This window comes from Natrix helvetica, assembly GCF_964273705.1.
Source record: "Natrix helvetica genome assembly, chromosome: 1".
In the NCBI taxonomy this organism is placed as follows: Eukaryota; Metazoa; Chordata; class Lepidosauria; order Squamata; family Natricidae; genus Natrix; species Natrix helvetica.
Window position 1 is genome coordinate 244,394,388 of NC_138548.1, and position 22,312 is coordinate 244,416,699.

The 22,312-nt window shown below is 38.3% G+C and overlaps 1 protein-coding gene across 2 annotated transcripts; it reads left to right on the plus strand.

Annotated features, from left to right (window-relative positions):
• The first annotated feature begins 2,155 nt into the window (after window positions 1-2,155).
• ANKRD40 (ankyrin repeat domain 40) lies at window positions 2,156-22,212 on the plus strand. Of its 2 annotated transcripts, XM_081937263.1 has the most exons (7): window positions 2,156-2,581; window positions 7,810-7,958; window positions 9,793-10,263; window positions 13,913-14,094; window positions 17,201-17,459; window positions 17,652-20,665; window positions 21,082-22,212. In XM_081937263.1, exons 1-5 carry the CDS (start codon window positions 2,448-2,450, stop codon window positions 17,345-17,347), a joined length of 1,083 nt encoding a protein of 360 aa, XP_081793389.1. In that variant the 5' UTR covers window positions 2,156-2,447; the 3' UTR covers window positions 17,348-17,459; window positions 17,652-20,665; window positions 21,082-22,212. The 2 variants fall into 2 exon arrangements, with proteins under 2 accessions (XP_081793389.1, XP_081793388.1); XM_081937262.1 differs by having other exon boundaries at window positions 17,652-22,212.
• The last annotated feature ends 100 nt before the right edge of the window (window positions 22,213-22,312 follow it).

Sequence of the window (22,312 nt, forward strand, 5' to 3'; positions counted from 1 at the left end):
GTCGTCAAGGGCTCGCGAGGCGTCTGGAAGGCCGTCCGTGTCGCTATGGAAGAGGCGCGGTCGGTCTTCTGTTACTTTCCCTTCTCCTCTGTAGGGCAAGAAGAAACGGGCAGCTATTTGCCATACCACAGATTTGCCCAAACAAGTTCACTACGTAATCTTGTAACGCAGATTGCCCAGCAAGAAGTTAAATATTGCAAACAAGTTTTTAATGTTGACTAGTCATACCCTTCTTTACCACCCGCCTACAATATATTTGTGGATTTGGGACTTTTTAAAACAATCAAATCTTCCATTTCAAAACTTTACCAGGTTCTTGAAAAATACACAGTGTAGCTTTCGTCCTTTTGTATTGCACGTCCTTCAAATCGTTATAGAAAAATCCTACATTGAGTCACATAAAAGTTTAGAAATAATTTGCCCCATAGGATCACCAAGGTTCAATCCAGCAGAGTTCAAAATAAGAAGAGAGGTATATAATTAGCATCACCACCCCATAAATAGTAAAACAAAAGTTTGAAAAGAATTGTATGTCAAAATCTGAATACATTTATTAACTATTAACTTACATTCAGTTTTTTTAAGTCCTAAAACTAATGACCCTTGCTTCTACAGAACTCTGTACTTGCCCTGACTTGTTCATGATTCTTTACAGTGTTATAGATTTCATTGCCTTCCATTTTTGAGGCCTTTGTCTTGTGTTTTCCCTTATTAAGAAGAAAATAAAACTTGCAATTTGTTTTTGGTTTGGAACTGCTAGAAATTGTCTGAGACATACATTACAGATGCAGGCTATAAGTCCTTGATACCATGATGTTAGTGTCACTGAATTCCATATAATTTACTTTTGAGTAAACATGGTAATAAGCACACTTAATTTTCTGTTATAGGGAAAATACTTTTCAAATATTTAAATACCCATCCCTATACTTGGCCAAGAAAATGCTTCCTTGCAGGTCCCTGTATTGCTCGAATGGTATAAAAACTGCATCTTCAATATACAGTAAATGTTAGATTAGTGCTTCTCAAACTTTCTTTCATTCTCCAAAACCACTTATCACAAAGTAATTATTTAAATTCTTGTGTTGTGATTGGGTAATTGGTTATGTGTTATAATCCAAAGAAAAAAAATTAAAAGTAATTTTACTGTGTTAATAACCTTTTCAAAGAAATTATGTAAAAGAAGTCCCAAGGGTACAAGTGACTGACATATAATGATTAATTTTAGTCTTCTGGTACAACATTTAACAGTGTTTCCCATACCTGAGTAAATTACCCAAAAGTGTGATAAATTACTCAAAGTTCACAATTTTGGGTAATTTACCCAAGTTTGGGAAACACTTAAATATTGTACCAAAAGACTAAAATTAATCATTATATGTCAGTCACTTGTACTCCGGGGACTTCTTTCTCATAATTTATTGAAAAGGTTTTTAACACAGTAAAATTACCCACTCTGCTCTGGGCTTACAATGACAATAAAACTGGATGATCCTTTTCTGAAAAACCAAAAACTGAATGCACAAAATGCTAACTGTGGAGATACCTATTTAAAATTAGATTGGAGTATCTATAATTAACACAAACATTAAGAGCTATATAAAGAGGGGAATTCTAAATTGTGCTGCTTGCAAAAGTCCAAAGAAACACTGTGGCACTCTTTTAGACTAACAAAAGGATACATTTTTGTGAGCTGCAGCTTCCTTCCTTCTCGTGATTGCATTGGAAACAATCTCGAAAGGACTCACTACAGTATATAGGTTGGTGGAAACGTATTTTTAAGGTTACCGCACTGTTTCAAAAAAAGGTGGTTTTCTGTTATTTTATTCAGTCTGTTTTACATTTCAGCCTGCCCAGTATCAATTTAAGACTGCTCGAAGCAATTTGTGAAAGATCAAATGGAAGCTGCCGAGCAATTTACTGTCTCAGTAAAAGCACAAATACATAATTGCAAACGCTCCTTTGCCAATAATATATAGGATTGATTGTGGTAAAGTGGATATTTTTTAACCAATCATTCGGTTTTTCCAACGGAGAATGAAACTATTTCCTTTCCTTTTTCCCCCTTTCCCTTTTTGCTGCGTGTCTACGGTCTACGCATCGGACGACTGGTGGGAACGAAATGTGCAGGTCGCTGTTGTCTCATTTAATAGAGTCCCCCAGAGAAAACGGAAGCAGAAACGATCGAGACTTAGTCTAACTATGCAATTAGGGAAAATGGCCTTCAGAAGTATCAGGCTGATTTATGAACAGTAGATAGAAAAGAATTGCCGACGCGTTTATAATTAAAAGAATAAAACCCGAGTCTTCCTTTTTCGGGACTGACGTATTCGGCCGGCCTCTGATTGACTAGCGTGATAAAATGGTCCATCATCTACAGTAGTTAAGTAGGTAGGTAGGCAGGCAATTGATAATCCCAAAGTTGACTGGGGAGAGAATTTCATAACATGACTTCTGCAATAGAGGAAAAAGAGCTACAAGAGAGACTGAGAGAAGCTGCTGCTTTGGGGGATATTGAGGAAGTTCGGCGATTGGTGGATTTTGGAGTGAGTGTCAACTCTCAGAATGAAATCAACGGTTGGTAAGTATTTGACCAGTAAATTACCTGACAAGTTTCCCGTTCATGTCTTTTAAAACATTATTTTATGGTAATCTTGTTTCAAAAAAACACATTTCGGAAGTTTTTTCGTCCAAATCGTTTCAGTTGTTAAAAGTAAATTAATTATTGTTGTTATTGCTCATCTTTGCCATGTTAAATATGTATAACTTGTTGAAAAAACGATTAAGCCTTTTGCTGGTTTATAACCTTGGCATATTAGATTTAAGTATTGTTTTAATTTATTTTATTTAAGTTGGTTTCTTACATTTGGTTGTAATCCTATATTACCATAAAAGAATAATAGATTGTTGTTGATAGTAAGTGCTTGTTGTTGTTATACTTTATTCATTAAACATGAAACTCAGTCAACTGAATATTTAAAAATGCATCACAAATACCATTGACTGGTACTGATGGTTAATACAGTTTCTGCCAGTGTCCTAGGTATCAACCACGTATCTTCTTAAAATATATGATGTTCTGAGTAGCGCAGTTTTTTGCAGTTCTGCTGGTGTTATTGCAGGAAACGGCAATTTCTTGATGTGTTTTGTAAAATTCTTAGACATAGTACCAAGTGCCCCGATGACAATGGGTATCACGGTTACATGTTTCATCCATAGCCATGTAGTTTGATGGATAATAATAATAATAATAATAATAATAATAATAATAATAATAATAATGTCCAGTTGACTGAGTTTCATTTTAAAGGATAAAGTATAATAATAATAGAGATATGTAAGATCCAATCATTTATATATTTTCATAGTTTTCCTAATAAATTAATAAATCTAACAAATAATTTTAGAAATTTTAAAATATATTTTCAGATTTATTTTATTGCTCTTAAAATTATTTTTGAGTTTTTTAGAAGTATGTTTCAGAAGATCTAGATTTACAAAACAAATCTTAGCTTTAAAAGATAAATGTCAGGATTTTTATAGTTAGGTTTTGTGGCTGAATCTGATGTTCTGTTGATTTAAATAATATCTTGATGCTAGAAAATGTGAAGATAATATAATCTATTTTTACTGTATATTTTAGTGTGTCTTTTATATAATTAATACATTACATTTATTGTGACAGTTTTGTAATGTAATATGGAAAGCTGATTTCAAAATTCTGTGTTAGTAATATATTGCCAAATAGTTGTGGAAAAGGAAGAAACAAATAAAAAGGAGATTTGTATATGATACAAAACATTCCGAGATAATTTTGATCACATCAAGAGTGGTGAAAAACTTTATGATAGATGACGTAATTCTTTATAAATTGATTATGTGCCCTCAAATCAACTGTTAGCAACTGTATCGATAACCTTCCAGGACGATCTGTTCCCAACTTGGCCCTTTAAATGTTCCAACCTGCCACTGCAATCAAGTTCATCCATCTTGCTAATCATCATCTTCATTTATATCATTATTACCTAGAATTTGTTCAAATGAGATCCTTGCACAATAGTTCTGATATGAAATTGTTAATAATTTAACAATAAGTATAACAGTGCAAATTCCTTACAAAACAGAGAATTAGTAGTGCAGTGATGGCTAACCTTTTTGTCACTGAGTGCCTAAAACATGTGTGCATATGCGTGAACCTATAATGCAATGTGCGCACGCCCCGCCCCCGCACATGCGAGCGTTTTCCTGCATGCACCCCACGCATGCGCGGCAGAGACCCAAAAACCAGCTGGCAAGCATGTGTGCATGCGCACTGGAGCTGAGCTGGGGCAATGGCTCGCGTGCCGACAGAGAGGACTCTGTGTGCTACCTGTAGCACACGGATCATAGGTTCATCATCATGGATCTAGTGTTTTATGAAAGTTGTCGTAAATTTTTGGTAGTCTCAAAGGAAATCTTATTGCTATGAAACACTAGCTTTATATTTGTAACTTTTTATATACAGTGTTCTTAGGTTATATTTTACCATTTTCTAGCTGAATAGCAAAAAAAACCCTCCTTTAAATACAGTAATGGTAAACAAGAAAGAGGGTTAAGTTTTGATCAGATATAATTGCATTCAAATACCTGCTTGTCTAGCAAGTTCACTTCCTGGCTGACATTTAGCACTATTATCTTAATTTTGTTCAATTAAATATATGTGCTTTCAGAAAGACGAAGGGTACAAATGATACAGAAAGAAATAATAATTTTTCAGGCTAACAAGGTGATATTAGAGAAGATCATTCTATTGTGTCTCAGCTGAGTGATTCCATTCCATCAGCTACATCAGCCAGATGTTACATAATTACTTGTGCTCTCTGAACTTGGTTGTATGCTTGCAGAGGTTTCATCAACCAACTAGATAACATCATCTGTGCAAGTATGGGTTTGCTCTCTGTTTATACACAGTAGCTTGCTCTGCCAGTTTTGGTGGGGTGTGGTTTTCTGTTTGATAGTTCTTTGATCAGAGTATTCTTTTCTGCTTGCTTGTTTGCCTGATGTTAATTTCTGCTTATATAGGTGTTGGCTGCTGAAGAGGGTGTGATCCAGTTTTTTTCTTAGCCGTTTTATTGTATCTTTTGAATGATGTGTAAATATGGTTGATTTATTGAAGTAGGATGCTCATAGTTTCCTCAAAGGCCACATGTCAAAAATAGAACAGTAGCAGAAGAAAAGCAATGGACCTGTCCTCTCACTCTTCTATGTACACACAAAAATACACAAGCTTGATATACCTCTTTGCCCAGTTGTATTGTTACCAGGCTCCCCAACATACACCATAGCCAAAGAACTTACTAAAAAGCTTAGACATCCTACAGCGGGGAACAGATATTCTATTAATTCCTTACTAGAGTGCCTCCAGAAAACCAAAGACTTAAAAATAGAAGTTGAAGTTATGTTTTTTTATGTCATAGCACTCTTTATACCCATAGATCCAGAATTAGGGAAAATATCCCTGGCAGCACTAGTGTGTTTCCCTGAAAATAAGATAGGGTCTTATTTTCTTTTGACCCCCAAAATAAATGCTTGGCCTTATTTTCAGGGAGGTCTTATTATTTTTGAGGTACAGGAGGAGGGAAGCATGGTCACCTCATGGCTTCTGCTGTGTGGAGATATTTTTGGGAAGGACTTATTTTTGGGGGAGGGCTTATTTTAGCACATGTGCTCAAAAGCCCAATTGGGCTTATTATCCAGGGAGGTCTTATTTTGGAGAAACGGTACTGTACAACATCTGACCTAGCCAAATACAGTAACATTTAAATACCTAGAATCATGGACCTCACTACTTAATTTCAGTTTGATAGACAAATATACCAACAAATCAGACGAACACCCATGGAATCGCCACTCTCGGGACTTATAGCTGGGACTGTAATGCAGCACCCAGAAGCCCCAGCACTCCCATACCTACAACCAAGAGTATGGATTTGGTATGTAGACAACACCTTTGTCATATTATAAGGAACAGTTAGAGAAGACACATGAAACAATAACTGTTAGGGTTCTAAATACCATGCAGGAATAAATCATTGTCCAAGGCAAAACATCCTTAATGGTGCAATTTATTCCGCAGGCATGTTAGCACGGCTATGGAAATTTCAACTCTGAATTACATCCTGTAAGTTCACCTAGATGAAAGTTCATGATCTCTCCCCACACCCACAAATCCATCACATGTTCCAATCATCATCTTCCACGCTGGCAGGTACACCCATCTTCTTCCGGCCAGGTGTCGAGGTGCTGAGACAAAAGATGACCTTGGCTTCTACAAAAGAATGTCAACAATCCATTCTACAATCCTACTCCTTTCTATTCCCCCCTCCCAACTACTACACTATTGAAACAGCATAGAGAATTATAAGAAAGTGTGGCAGGCCAAAGATCCTAAAAAGAACATAACTACAGGCCTGACAATAACATCTTCAGAGGATTAAAATTCAGAAGGGAAGAAGAAAACAATAATGCTGTTCCCTTTCTGGATATTGTCATCAGCAGAGGTAAAAAAGGGCAAATTAGAAATGCAAGGCTATATAAAAAAAAAAATCCACACTAACCAAATGCTCCGTTACCAAAGTAACAGGAGAAGCTTAAGAATATTATTTAAATTAGTACAAATGCACTACAGCATTGAAGAACAAAAAAAAAAAAAAGGAAACGGACCCCGAACAAATCTTCTAACAAAATGGATACCCAAACAACTTTTATCAAAAAGTGCCTGACCACTCAACCTGCTATAGTGCAATTAACACCAACTATGAAAAGGATAACACTACAATACATCAAGAGCAGATCAGAAACCATCAAGACAGTATTAGAACCACAACACAAACTATGTACTGATGATATTACCTGGTTGGGTAACAAAATGTCTGCAAGGAAACAACTAAGCTCAGAGAGCACCAAGACCCCCACAAGCCAGTCCCTGAGCCTCAGATGTTTTCCCTTGTTAGAATTATTTGTGTTTGGTGGAGGCTGATTGCTGGAGGGATTGTTGCATTAGACTGACAAGAATTGTAATTAACTTTAGTCCTTTTGTTTTCCAAACTATTGTCTGGCTGAAGTCACATCTGTGTCCACCAGTAAGGTACCGGTTTTCATGGAAGAATCTCTAAATCCAAATACTTTGAGAAAAAAAAATTAAGGAAAGTGAATGCTGAAAGAAAGTCATTTTACTTTAAAACATTTTGATATAAGACTAACATATGCATTAGCAGTTAGCTCAAACATTGAGGATTTAAATTGGGAAAGGGAATTGCCCCCAGCAGTATAACATTTTGCTATCCAACATAATTTGAGATTGTTGAAACTGAGAACGATTGATTTGTTGGTGGTGGTGGTGGTGGGGGGAATATCTATTCTGAAAAAAAATTGCACCTTGACCAATTAATGAGTGAATTTTATTGGCCAAATATAACTTTACACATGAAAGTCTCACATTGTGAACAGAACTAACTCTTTGGTCAAGATAAAAACAAACCTTCTGGGGTGAAGTGTGCGTTTAATTTTCATTTGGGGTGGGATGAAAATGAGTAGTATGTGCCTCACATATTGGAAAACGTAAAATATATTATTCTTGATAACTTGAAGACCTAAGCTGAAAGCATGATATTTCTAGCACTGTCTTTTTGTTTTCTAAGAGTTGTCCAGGAGGTGTCACTCTAAGAATATCTAAATTGTGACACAATTGCTTCATGGAAGGAAAGTGGTTGTCCTTCCCTTTTCCCTTAATAAAACTTCTCAATAAGTCTATATCGTTTTCTTGTACAGGACTTGCTTGCACTGGGCCTGTAAACGAAACCATGCCCAGGTTGTGGCATACCTTCTAGAGGCTGGCGCAGATAAAGACATTCTCACAGTTAAAGAAGAAAAAGCACTCCAGTTGACATCCAAGAAGGAAATTAGGAAGATGCTGGGAGGTAAAATTTAATTTGACAGGTCTAATATATTATAGAAAATTAGAATGCTAAGGAGGTGGTTTAAATCTCTATTGAAACCCTAAGTCATGGGTGTTCAAACATTTTGCAAGGAGGGCCAGATTTGGTGTGGTGAAAATGTGTGGGGCCGATCATTCAGCTTGACATTCTTTGAACCATTAACATTAAATGCAAATGAATTATTTTATGAAAGACTAAACAAATAACTTAACTGCACTAATGTGAAGGGTGATACTGAGATCTCGACTGCATTATATAGGCCAGGTCTGGCTCAAAAACAATGGTTTTGATGCACAAGATGTCATGCAGGTGAAAGTCACTTAGTCTCATCCTCACACAGTTCTTGTTAATGTTCATAACCGAGAATGTCTTCTTGCACAAGTCTGTCGAACCAAACAAGCTCAGCATTTTCTTAGCAAATGTTTGAATCTCTTGGAACCTTTCTTTATCCAGCTGGCGGTAAAGGTTGACAAGAGGGAGCTGTTGGTACCGACTGTGAAAATACTCCAATTTCCACTTGTCCTGGAACTGGCGGCTCTCACTGTCAACTTACCTTTTTTTAGTTACATGTGCCATTTTAGAATTGGGCACACAAGCCTTGTGTCACAAGGGTCACGCAATGAGAGTGATGACTCAGGTCTACTGGAATCCTCTTGTGAAATATAACCACGGTGCTCAGCCAGCTGTGGATGGGCAACAGGGAACAGCTGCAGGAACTGCTGTGCGGTGAAGGAAAAAACACCAGCTGCGGGGATGAGTGACAGGCTGAGCCAGCGGGGAGAAGAGGCTGCGGGCCACTCAAAATATGAAAACGGGCCACAATTGGCCCCCGGGCTGGACTTTGGACATGCCTGCCCTAAGTGGTCTCTTGGGGTCTTTTTATTTTATGACCTTGAATTAGAATTATTAGTAATGTTGCTACAGGTAGTCCTCAACTTACAATCATTCATTTATTGATTCTTCTAACTTACAATGGCACGGAACAAAGGAACTTGTGACCGTTGTAGCCTCCCCGCTACCACATGGTCAAAATTCGGATGTTCGGCAGCTGATCTGTATTTCTGATGAGGTGATGTGATCACCTTTTGTGATCTTCTGATCAGCAAAGTCAAGGCGGAAGCCAGATTCACTTAACAACGGTGTTGTTACCAGCAGTTCCCTTAACTGCGGCAAGAAAGGTTGTAAAATGGGGCGAAATTCACTTAACTATCTTGCTTAGCAATGGAAATGTTGGGCTCAGTTGTGGTCGTAAGTCAAGGACTTCCTATATTTGAACCTTTCAAATGTTTAATAAAAAAATCAGACTGCTAAATTTTAATTTGCTGAAAGTGAAGCCTTGTATTACATACAAATATATTACATATTTTCTGTGCTGTAAAAAGGGCTCAGTTTGTCGATCAGAAAAGTCTCCAGTTCAGCAGTTAGAACCCCGTTACTTGTCCCAGCTTCTGCCTAGCAGTTCATAAGCATGTAAAAATGCAAGTAGAAAAATAGGGACCACCTTTGGTGGGAAGATAACAGCACAGTGTGCACCTTCAGCGTCGAGTCATGTCGGCCACATGACCACGGATACGTCTTTGGACAGAACTGGCTCTTCGGCTTTGAAACGGAGGTGAGCACCTCCGCCCCCTAGAGTCAGGAACGACTACCATGTATGTGAGATGGGAAACTTTACCTTATCTATGTGTACTGTATATTTAATACCTATTTTCTCAAAAGGATTTGATTATATCATAACCTTTGTGGCTAAACATAAATAACCACATATACTTTTATGTACATATTGTAACCAAACTTTTTTTCCTCCCTCCTGTAGTGGAAGATGATGATGAGCTTTTGGACGTGAAGAAAGACTTGCCAATTATCCCAAATTATTTATCTAATCCGCCTTTTCCTTACACGTATAACTCCATGAGTAACAGCACTACCAGCAACTCAGATTCCTCTTTGAATGGAAGACTTTCTCCTCCGTTACAAAAACACAACATGGACACTCCAATATCTTTGCCTCCAGTACAAACATCTGGCACAGCAGTATTGCAACATGGAAAGGCCTCTGTAGGATGTGATGGAGAGGTGACAAAGGCAATCGCTATTGAATGCCTGGAGCCCGTTGTTCAGAATGGCCATGCTCATCAGCTCTCTGTTCCTCCAAGTAGGACACACTATTCCCCAGCTGGATCTATACAACCAGAAACCCAGCAACCCAGTGGCCCTTACACAGGAGCTGTCCCAACATTTCAGCCCTTCTTCTTTACTGGAGCAATTCCCTTCAGTAATATACAAGGTAAATTGCATGGTTTCCAGACAATTTAAGTACAGGCATCGTTATCCCAATTTCACCAAACTGTACGGGAAAAAAAATCTTTTTTCATCTGGGACTTGTGCTGCTTTTTGTCTGCTGTTGTGGTCAGGGTAAGAAGATCTTTTAGGTAACTGTGAGTAATATTTCTGGCTCCTTTTTTTTGGTGATATGCTGAGAAAACATTCCCTTCGAAACTATTCATATATTCATACATTGATCTGAATATGCGCGACAGGCAAGAAGATTGTGATGCGCACAGCTTCTAATTCTGATTTTTGCGTATATTCAGCATGATGCTTGAAAGAGCTTAGAAAGTTAAAAAAACTTATGTAAGTGAGTTCTGTTTGCATGATTGGGAACCCGCTGAATAGGCCAACATGTGAGCAGAATCTGTCATTCAGATTTTCTTCAGGGTTATATTAAATGGGAATCGATCATAGGCTCCACCTCAGAACATCTTTCTCCTGTGAGCTCAAGTGTGTGTATGTGTGTCCACAGAATGATATGGCTACTTTAGATTTACAGAACGTCTCTTTTGTTAGATAAACAGTTCTATATAAGAGGGCTGTGGGTGTTGTTGTCCGCTGGCGGTCTGCAGAGCTGGCAGCAGAGTCGGACAGCAAGGAGGTTGAGGAGGAACACGGGCCAGTGTTGCAGTCTGGGGAAGGCTCTGATGAGGGCTCTGCGTCGGAGGCAGAGAGGGGGCCAGGACCATCTGGGAGTTATGTGCTGCCTCCAGAGTTGGACAGCAGCGAGGCAGAGGAACAGGCTTCTCCTGTTCCCAGTGTGCGCGTGCGCAGAGCTGTCAGAAGGCAAGAACAGTTAAGACAGAAGGGACGACTCGGGAGTAAGGCTTGGAGGTAATTGGCCCCTCCCATAGGACATAAAGGAGGAGCAAAGGCACATGAGCCTTTGCAAGGAAGCAACTTGGTCCATGCTGATTAGTTTATCTTCCGAAGCTCCATTTTGATTCTTTGCTCCATGTGGTCTTGCCAAGCTAATTGCCAATTAAGTCTTTGGCATTGTTTCAAGGAAGATAAAGGTGGGTGCTTATCAGCCTTATCCCAAAGGACTTTGGCAGCCTACTGTAGGACTCTTAACTATTTGGGACTCATTAGGGCTGTGCATGAACATAATTCACAGCCTTTGAAATACAAAGAGGGTTTTTGGGACTAAGGTGTGCTTTTCACTGTATCAGGAAGCCTAGGTCAGAACAGTTTGCTTCCTGCCCCTAATTACAAACATGTACAAACATTTAAAAGAAATGCTTTATAACACGTGTAAGTATTAATAAGTACTTCTCTTAAAGAGGATCTCTATATTGTTTTTGCAAGGCCAGCCTGGTTGCTTTGAAATGTATATATGGTTGGTGCACAGGAAACCAGCTGCTTAGTGTTGCAAAATATTTTTTTCAGACACTGCCTAGCACTTCAATGCAATCTTCTTTTAGCATGTGATGTCACTCTTCACTTATCAGAATTGGTTAGGGACCTCCCAAATTAATCAAAATGTATTTGTGGAGTGCTATTTTCTGTATTTTATTGCTTTTGTCATTTCAATGCATGCCCTTGGTTTTTGGTCAAAAAAATAAACCATACTTAAAAAAAACGGCAGCAGTGATTTTTGCTGGAAGCATTCCTGATAGAAAGTAGAAATAAATTTGGTTATATTTATTTAAAGGTTATTTGTTCACTTACCTGCTACAAAAGTTCATAGCAGCTACTGTGAGGAGCTCCCTTCGATTTATCCCTATAATAGCAATTCTGGGAGGCAGTTTGGACTGAGAGGGAGTGATTGACCTCCAAGTCATCCATTGAATATACATCACTAAGGGTAATTTGAACCTGGGCCTTCCCAGTCACAATCAGCACAGCAATTTATTTATGAATTGGATCAGTAATGGTTTTCTCATATCTTCGCTACTGGTTTGGAACTGGGAGTGCTCGCGCATGGCGCTTTTGCGCATGTGCAGGGCGTCCGTGATGAATGCCCCCTCTGAATTGGATCTCATAGCAGAAAGGAAAAAAGGAATCCAGCTCACTGCTTTTAAATATCCTTAATCTAAAATCTGATCCCGACAGTAGCAAGGGACAAAGGGGGGGGGGGACTGGATTTAGCCTATAAAATATTTTAGCTTGCTTTTTTTTATTGTGCTACAAGATTTACAATAACTAAAACATTTTTAAAAAGTAATATTAAAATCCAGGTTTTTTTACAAAAGTTGTACAAGCAATACAATCTCGTAAAAAGCTAGTACTGAGAAACTTTTGAGCTCAAAATGAAACCTCTTTGGGAAGCCCATTCTGAAATCTGAGCATAAATGTGACATGATTTTTGTTATTGAAGATAACCACTTGTGCTATTGTGTATTTGATAGATAGATGTTAGTATTAAATGCCGTTCAGTTAAGACAGCTACCATCCTCTGTAGGAACTCAATTTTCAGGACTTTTAATAAAACATTTATGGCCAACTTCTAAATTGAAGACTGTCAAGGTGCCAGTGATTCATTGCAGTGATTTTCCATTTCTCCAAAGAGCAAAGCTCACAAGTCATTATTACTGTTGTTTAAATTTGAGTCACATTTCTGAAGTGCAACCTTTTTCCTACTAAGAACAGAGTTAGACTGACAATCAAAGGAATGATTCACCCCCATTCCCACCCCACCATAATGCTTGCCAAGCACTATTCTTGTAGGATCCACAGTTGTGGGCTCCCATTGTTCCCACGATAAGCCATCAAATGTCAATCCATGAATTGGGCCAACTGAAAGCATCAGATGTACTTCGACATCATGATCAATGCTTGCTTTAAACACCATGGATGTTATTACAGGGAGTCCTCGACTTAACGGCCACAACTGAGCCCACAATTTATGTTGTTAAAGGAGACATTTGTTAAGTGAGTTTTGCTCCATTTTATGACCTCTCTAGCCACAGTTGCTAAGTGAATCATTGCTGTTGTTAAGTTAGTAACACCTTTGTTAAGCGAATCTGGCTTCCCCATTGACTTTGCTTGTCAGAAAGTCACAAAAGCTGTTCAGATGAACCTAGGACACTGCAACCGTCATAAATATGAGTCAGTTGCCAAGCATCCAAATTTTGATCAGGTGACCATGGGCAGTGGTGGGATTCAATTCATTTAACAACCGGTTCTGTGCCCTAACAATTTCTTCCAATAACCAGTTCACCAAACTGCTCAGAAAGTGAACAACCGTGGTGCGAACTGCCTGAATCCCACCGCTGATCAAGAGGATGATGCAACGGTTGTAAGTGTGTGAAAAATGGTCATAAGTTGCTTTTTCAGTGCCGTTGTAGCAGTCACTAAATGAACTGCTGTAAGTCGAGGACTATCTGTACTACAAATATAACCTCTGCTAGCCCCCCCCCCCAGTTAGAGAAACTGATTTTTTTTTCACAAGTTGCTGATCCACAACATAACCCAAGAGTGAGGGATGGAAGGTTCATTAGAGAGTCCCACGGCCTGCTTTCTATGGTCTAGGGTTGTTTTGGGAATCTCACTGGCATGCCCTTGTCGGAATAAATAGGGCAAATTGTTAAAATGTAATCCAGATTGAGAAAACCGCTACATGTCTACTAATGGCAGTCTTTCTATGTGTGTATTTTAATTAGAACTGGTACTTAAGGTCAGAATTCAAAATCGTACCCTGAAGGAGAATGACTTCATTGAAATTGAATTGGATCGACAAGAATTGACCTACAAAGAACTGCTTAGGGTGAGCTGCTGTGAATTGGGTGTTAACCCCGAACATGTGGAGAAAATCAGGAAGCTTCCAAACACAGTGTTAAGAAAGGTACTTTGTTTATTTCAGGTTATTTATGAGTGGCTTGGAGAATTTATGACTTTCTAAGTCAAATGCAATCCAGTCCAGCAGATATGCATTTTTTTCTGTTTAGTGTTTCACAACTGCCTTGCTTTAGAAATCTCAAGAGGATTGCACAAATCTAGAAGCATTTGGCTAGTCTAGCCAAAACATCTAGCTGGAGAGCTGCATTTCACTTAGTGAATCTCATTTGGCAGCTTTTGTTATATATTTAAGGGCTACATTGAATATATGTGTGAGTCTGAATGTATGAATAGGTAACAGCATTTTGATTCCTCCTTTATGTGAGGGGAAACCTCTCTGAATTATTTATTAAGATCTTTTCAATGATATAAGTGCAAGTAGTCCTCCACGTATGACCACAGTTGAGCCCAGAATTTGATTGTTGAGTGAAGTGGTTGTTAAATAGGATGCTACATGATCACTTGGCTCAGCAACCACAATCCTGACTCTCCCAGTTGTGGTCATTAAGTAACCGTGCAGGTTGTTAAACAGTGCGCAGGAGAGAGCCCCGGTTTCCCTAGCATGGTGGAGTGGGAGAGGACCTAGGCCTCCAATCATACCTGAGAGGTCTGGGCTCTCTCCCTACCCACATGAAAATGATCATAGCAATAGCACTTAGCCTTATATCTCACTTCAGTGTGTTTTACAGCCCTCTCTCAGCAGTTTACAGAGTCAGCATATTGCCTCCAACAATCTGGGTCCTCATTTTACCCACCTTGGAAGAATGGAAGGCTGAGTGAGCCTGGTGAGATTCGAATTGCCAAATTGCAGTCAGCTGGCAGTCAGCACTGGGATGGAGGGCAAGGAAATCTCGGCTTGCTGGAGGAATGGACCTCAAAACTGGCAAAAATGCTAGTGAAATGTCATTGTTCCGGAAGATTCAGAATGCTGGCATTTGCTAGTGCTTTGGTGAATGCTCTCATCTCTGCACCTCCAGAAGAAAAAATGCTAATGAACTCCAGTATTCTGAGTCTTCTAGAATAATGGCATTAGCTAGCATTTTCACCAGATTTGAGCCGTGTTCTTCCAGTGCCTGAAAAGATATCCCCTCCTTGCACAGAGAGGTGTGTTAATCCTTCAGTGTGCTGGGGGAATTAACCTTAAATTCACTGTCTCCTCTGCTCGCATTCTTCCCTGCCAGCTTCCCCATTGTTTTGCTGGGGAAGCTGGTGGAGAAGAATGCAAATGACAATCGCATGGTTGCAGGCCACTGGTCCTAAATGTGAATGGTTTGCCGAATGCCCAAAATGTGGCTACGTGACGGAAAGGAGGAGAGACATTTTGCAATGGCTACAAGTGTTGCAAGCTGTGAAGCACCTATTCTGAATGCTTTTATGGACGGAAAACCACCTGTTCGGAATGATTGTGAATGGTCATTAAACAACTGATTGTAAGTCATGAGCTACTTGTATAGGACTGCTCGATTGGTCTTTTTGTCAGTCTCACAATAGATAACACTGCACTTTGTCATTACAAGCAACCTAAAGTTGAATTTTATACATAGTTGCTGCCATGGGAAGCAAATCAGTATGTCAAAGATTGTCTACTGGTAATTAGTTGCATATAGTGAGGCATTTCCCACACAGAAATGGATTAATTAAATATCAATGTAATGGATTACTAATAAACCTAATTTCTTCCTTAGTGATCACTGGTCACTTTGGAGCTCATAATGTTTGCTGATAATGCCAAATGTCAGTATCCAAAATACTGTGATATACATAGCACCTCAGTTTATAAAGTTTAGAAATGGAATTCTTCTATAAAAGTGGCTAAAAGCAGAAAGATTGGGATGCAGTCTCAGTAAACATTCCTTTTTTAATGAGTGGATTTGTTAGGCATCAATATTACATTCTTTTGCTCTGCTCAAGCTCTGTTTTATTTTCAGTGAACTCTATAAGGGATTTGTGGATATGCGAAATGCTGCAACCTATGGGCATGAAAATTCTCAGCAATTATTCCCAGAGAAATAGACTTGACATGTGCAAATGCTGCAAAATTAGAAGACATGGGAGAAATATTGTCATGGGAATAATAATAAATGTTTGTTCTGTGTTGTCCAGTACCGACTAAGCTGTACACAATACACCCATCTTTTAAAGAAATGTTGTCCTTCAGCAGTATTTGGAGTTATTGTATATGGTGATACTTACGGGGCTCTTTTTAGATTTTGCAAGCATCTCCTTCCAGATAAAGCTCATAACTTGTAAAAACAACAGATCAAAGAGCTGAAACTAACCCCAAAGGCATTCACGATAACTAGTGCATATCTGCATAACTATCCTTTTTTGGTTGCATTCCAACGCTTTACCACCAAAATCTTGCTTCAGTTATTTCTTTCCAACTCCTATTAAAATCCATAGGCTAAATTTGCCATTTGTTTGATGCTGAAAACTTCATGGAAATTCATTTAATCACAACTAAGTTTTTCATATTGATTTCAGGAGGATCTAAGTGCAAATTCCTAAAGACCTAATCTTTGTATTTATGAAGAACATAAAACTTATTACAAAAGCTCCTAAAAATTGGAAAAATCTAGTGCAGAAAAATCTAGGCTTGCAAAAGGAGAAGGGGACAGAAAGAAGACGGCAACAAGCAATGTTTTTTCTAATTATTTAATATTCTTCTAGATCAGTGGTTACCTGTGGTCCGTGGAGCCCTAGGGGAGGCTGCAATGTTGTTACAGGGGGTCGGCAAAGACCTGAAGGAATGTATGATTTAAATCTTAAGTCTTGGGGGTCCATGGCCTTGGCCCCTGACCACAAAAGGTATTTAAAGGGGGTTGTTGAAGAAAAGATTGATAACCACTCTTCTAGATTGCCGGGCTCCAACAAGACTCCCAGAGATTTATAATTTTCCAATTAAAATAAAAATTAAACCTCTTTAATTATATACAGAAGTATAATTAGAAATCTAACTAAGAACAACTGCTGAATTAAAAGAATTTAAAGAGGTGCAAAATGTCTGTTCCAGCCAAGCAGATCATGAAAAAAATGGGTCAAATGTTTTGGTACTTTGTGCCTTGGGATGACTCTGGGCATTGCTTCTAATTTCCTCTGTTTATTTCTTTAAGGACAAAGACATCTCGAGGCTTCAAGATTTCCAAGAACTGGAGCTTGTTCTAATGATGAGTGATAATGACTTTATGTTTAAAAATGCAGCACCAGCACTGACCGAAAGGCCTTGTTATAACAAGAAAGCATCAAAACTAACTTACTAAATAATGAATTAAAAGTTTCACTCTAGTATTTAACTGTTAAACCTAGAACGCTCTAAGGGCTATATCATTAACTTCTACTATACCGTGGAAAGTATAATTAAACAGACTGAGCATATATATATATATATATATATATATATATATATATATATATATATATATATATATATATATATATATATATATATATATATATATATATATATATATATATATATATATATATATATATATATATATATATATATATATATATATATATATATATATATATATATATATATATATATATATATATATATATATATATATATCTTTGAAAACAAGCTGAAACAGTTGGACTTGTTTTTAATTTAATATGCTAAAGGTGAAGATATCATACTTGCATTTCATAAACTGACCAGTGGAATACCCTAACCTATGAATGATCTTTCTTAAAAGGAAATTGTTTCTTCTTGGAGTACAACAAAATAAAAGTTCTCAGGGAAATTAATTAATTGTCCTAATAATTGCTACTAGTAAAAAGGAGGCATTGTACATTGAAAAACTGAATAGGTAACGCATTTAATGCTGATAACAGGATATTCCAAATGCAGTTAGTTGTCTAAGTAGATCTGAATGTGCAACTTGAGAAAATGTGAGACAATTTTACAGGAAGGAGCAAGGAGAGATTTACATATTGTTGGCAGCAGTGCCTTGCAAATATATAAGTGAGGTGTGTCTTGCCATTGCTGATGGCAAGAGGAGCAGCTAATTTGGTGATCCCAGAGAAAGACCTACTCTACTACCTTTAAGGATCCTGCCTGGGGCAAAGCATCGAAGAGCTTCTGTAAGAGACAGAGGCTGTACAATTTCGAAATTAAGGAAGCAGTTCCTTCCACTTGTTGATACAACAGTGGTACAAGGGATGCTGCCAATGTTCTTAGGAAAATCTATATTTCAGAAAGAAGCACATTGACTGGTTTAACAATCTAGCCAAGTAAGCTAAATCAGCTGTGATTTCTTCGAAATGGTGCTCAGATAAAATACTAGAAAATATACTTTACTGTATTAATCCAGACTTTAAGGGTAGTGTTAACCAAAACTCTGTGTATGTGAGTGTAACCAAGAACTGCTTAGCAGTAAACAATGCCGAATGTTTGGCACTGATTTTCCTTCTTTTCTTTTCTTTTGTCTATTTAACCTTGAGAGTTTTCCTGAGGAACAATCAGGATGTCTACTTGGTAGTCTGGTTCCAAGGTGACATTAGCACAAGTTCCTTCTGCCTCTAATTTTTATCCTATTTATCCTCAGGTTCTTTAAAACTGTTACTTATTTAAAGGAAAGCTTCGTAGCATCTTAGATAGCAGAAATATTTTAATATCGAGATAAATAATACATCTTGGAATTTCTATGCATTTTTGACAGTCTTGCTTGCATTTCATATATGCATGTCTAAACTTTTCATCATCCTTCTAGTTCAAGTTGTGTAATAATATTTTGATGCCAAATTCCAGGGTGGGGGGGACAGTATGAAAAAGCATGGGACGCAGTATTACAATTAATAATTAATTATTAACCTAGTTTTAGGATTCTGTGTAGCTAGTGGATTGATATCAATTCATTTATTTGTAGTCCAACAAGTACATGCTATAATATAGATGGATTATATAGCTACCTGGGCAGTTAGGTGTATTTAGTTGCTAATTTCAGTTGCCAGATGTCAGAGTTCCTTGTCTACAGATACAGGAATGTGTACACAAGTGCTATGAACTTAAATTTAAGCCATTGGTGTCTGGAAAAAAAAAAGATTGATCCAGGACATAAGGAATTAAGGTAGACCGGAAAGAAGTAACCTGGATAACATTTTTTAGAATACCCAGTGGGACAAAAAAACAAATGTCAGAATTGCCAATCCAAGTCCTGAGTTGTGATTATATTTGCCAGGTTTTAAATAATGAATTTGGAAAACTAATTCAATCCATGTCTTCATAACATTGTATGGTCTGCAGGATTAAATTTGGTCATCTCCTCGTGCTGAGTTTTCCAGTTTCTATCCTCTCCATGCTACCTTAAAAAAGGAGCGGGGAGGAAGAGTGCCTTGGAGGGGAGAAAGTAGAGAGAAGTAGACAGAAGCAGCCCAGGGGTTCATGACTACCATGGTAGCCATGGGCCTATGCCAGATCATCTCAGGTCTGGCTCAGGACAGCAGCCACATGCCGGATATGATTTTCAAGTCGGAGCAATGACAACATGACATAGTGGGGGAACCTGTCTTTTCCCCCCCTTGTCATGGTCCAACCATGCCTACCATGGTGTTCCTGAGATTCTCTTATGTCACCCTCCCTCTGCAGGGAGGTGGGATCCATTCAAGCGGTCCTTCCCCTGCGACTGATGGACCTGAATAGATTCCAGAACTATCTGGTGGATATCTCAGGGGCTTTGCTGCACAGTCCTGTTGAGGCTCTGGTAATGTTCTGCAATCAAAAGACGGCTAAGGCGTTAAACCTTGTTTGTTCCTGTGTACTCTCTTTTAACCCTTCACTCTCACCCCCTCCCTGTGTTTCATGGAGGAGCTGTAGGTTTAGAAAAGGCTTAAAAGATGCCTAGAGGAGGAAGACAAGGGATGACTGTGACTACTACTTATAGCTGCCATTGAGGCCTTTCTCGTGGCAATAAAAGTGGTGAAACATTTTCCCACTTTTAACGGCGTACTCAGAGCATTGCCCAATGACCCAGGTCAAGATCACCCAGTCCCTCCTGGGACAAAGGGGCTCGGATATTCACCTTAAGGGTCACACAGAGGAATTTGTTCAACACTTACAAAGTTGTTCAGATTCATTCCCAGGTAGAACCCCTGCATTGCGCTCGATGCTTAGGAAGCAGTTATCTGGGAACAGTTTCAGTCCTGTTGGACCCGATGAAGTGGACAGGATCCTCGATGCTATCAGTGTCCATTAGATCCATATATCTCCTGGTTGGGGAAAACCTCCAGGATGGTAACTGCCAGGTGGGTTCAGGCAGTGGTTAATTCTTCACTGTGGGAGGGGACATTCCTGAGGCCAATCTTAGAGGTCCTGATTTTCCCTCCTAAATATACCATCTCTTGATCCCACCTGCCTGGACAATTTTCATCCAGTTTCCAATCTTCCCTTTTTAGAGAAGGTAGTTGTTTGGCAACTTCAGAAGATCCTGCATGAAATGGATTATCTGGAGCCCTTCCAATCAGGATTCAACCCCAATTATGGGACAGAAACAACATTGGTCACCCCTGATGGGGTCCAGGAGAAGAGCTTTTTCTTCCGTAGCTCTTGCCGTTTGAAAATTGTACCTCCAGAGGTGAGATCTGCACCCACCCTTTTAACCTTCGGTAAGGGCCTGAACACCTGGCTCTGCTAATTGGCCTGCGGCTCCAGGGGGGATGGGTGTGTGTGAACCATTCTGGAACTGGCTATTGGATTAGAAAAGACCCCTCTCATCTCCCCCTGCATACTTCGTATTCCTCTCCTCCCCGTCTTTTAATGGTATTTATTTTTTGTTATTTATTGTTTTAGTATTTTAAGATGTACTAGTTTTAATGTTTGTAAGCCACCCAGAGTAATTTCTGGATGAGATAGGTGGCACATCAATTCAATAAAAAAATAAGTTCTGGAATTTCTACAAGCTTCAGAGAGTAGCCTGGTGGAAAGAGATCCATATTTAACTCTGGAATAGATTGTAATTTAAACGCTTAACAGGGTCCTTGTTTCTCCTAGGAACTGGAGTTTGCAGCTCCACAGAGAAAGCCAATTGATGTATGACAATCAGTGACAGCCACCAAAGGTGCAGAGCTGAAGTATCCTTCAGTTCATGTTTGCCTAGAGCAGTGTTGTTGCAAGGTTACAGCTTCTCATCTAAGTGTTCCTGAGTCTTGATTCAATAAACAAAGATGTCTCTTTAGATATTTTGTCAGTTTAAATATTCATCTACCTAATTTAGAAGCTAATAGACTAACATATTCAATACCAATTGAGTTTAGAGGCCCCTGCCATTCTCTTAAAACACAAAATGTGTTACATCAGTGAAATAATTGAGGGCAATAGAGCCATTTTGTGACATAGCCTAAATGTGGGAGATTAAGCCATATGCTATCACCAGATTGCAAGTATATAGACCTACTAAAACACAGATAAATGAAAGGATACTGACTGCCATTGATCAAATTTGCCTAGGGCATATTAATTAGGATGTAAAGAAACTAGTTTTCCCTTTTGTTGCTATTTAAAAGGCTTAGGACTTAATCCTTGAAGGTGTAAAGCAAGTAGATGGCCAATTAAAATCAGTTCGTTAAGGGCTGCAATTTGAAGTCTGGGAAGAGAAATGTGCCGTTTCAGATAAAAGATTCAACTTACACATTTCAACATCTTTTAGGAAGAAGTAATGGAAAGAGAGAGCCACAACCCAGCATAGAATCGGTGTGCTTAAGAATGCTCTATTATGTGTTAGAAAAGGGTTGGAAATGTATTAGGCTACTCATAAGCAGGTATAAACATAGATCTAGTACGTTGTTGAATAATCATTTTTTTAGTAAATACAGTACAAGTCACTCGATCATAATGCACAATTGCTGACATCTTTCTATGCACTCTGAGAAATATTTTTATATTGTGTAACTTCTGCAATTTATAACAGATGATTTTATTAGCTTTGCTAACCAAATATATCTCATCTATTGAGTAATCCTTTCTTGACATCATTGGATATAAAGGAATCGGGACTTCCTACACTGTTACATAAATAACTTACTTAAAATAAAGAATTACTGACATGTTTTAGCTTTAATATTATTTCTTTGGGGCTGTATCCTTTTTATAGTTAATAAAATGTTATTGCCCATAAAATGAGTGATTTTCTTTTTTCATCTTAAAAGATTGGTTCACCTTTAACTAGAACAATTGTATGCTAGTTTTGTTGTGGAAAATTAACAATCCCAGCTAAGAGTTCAAT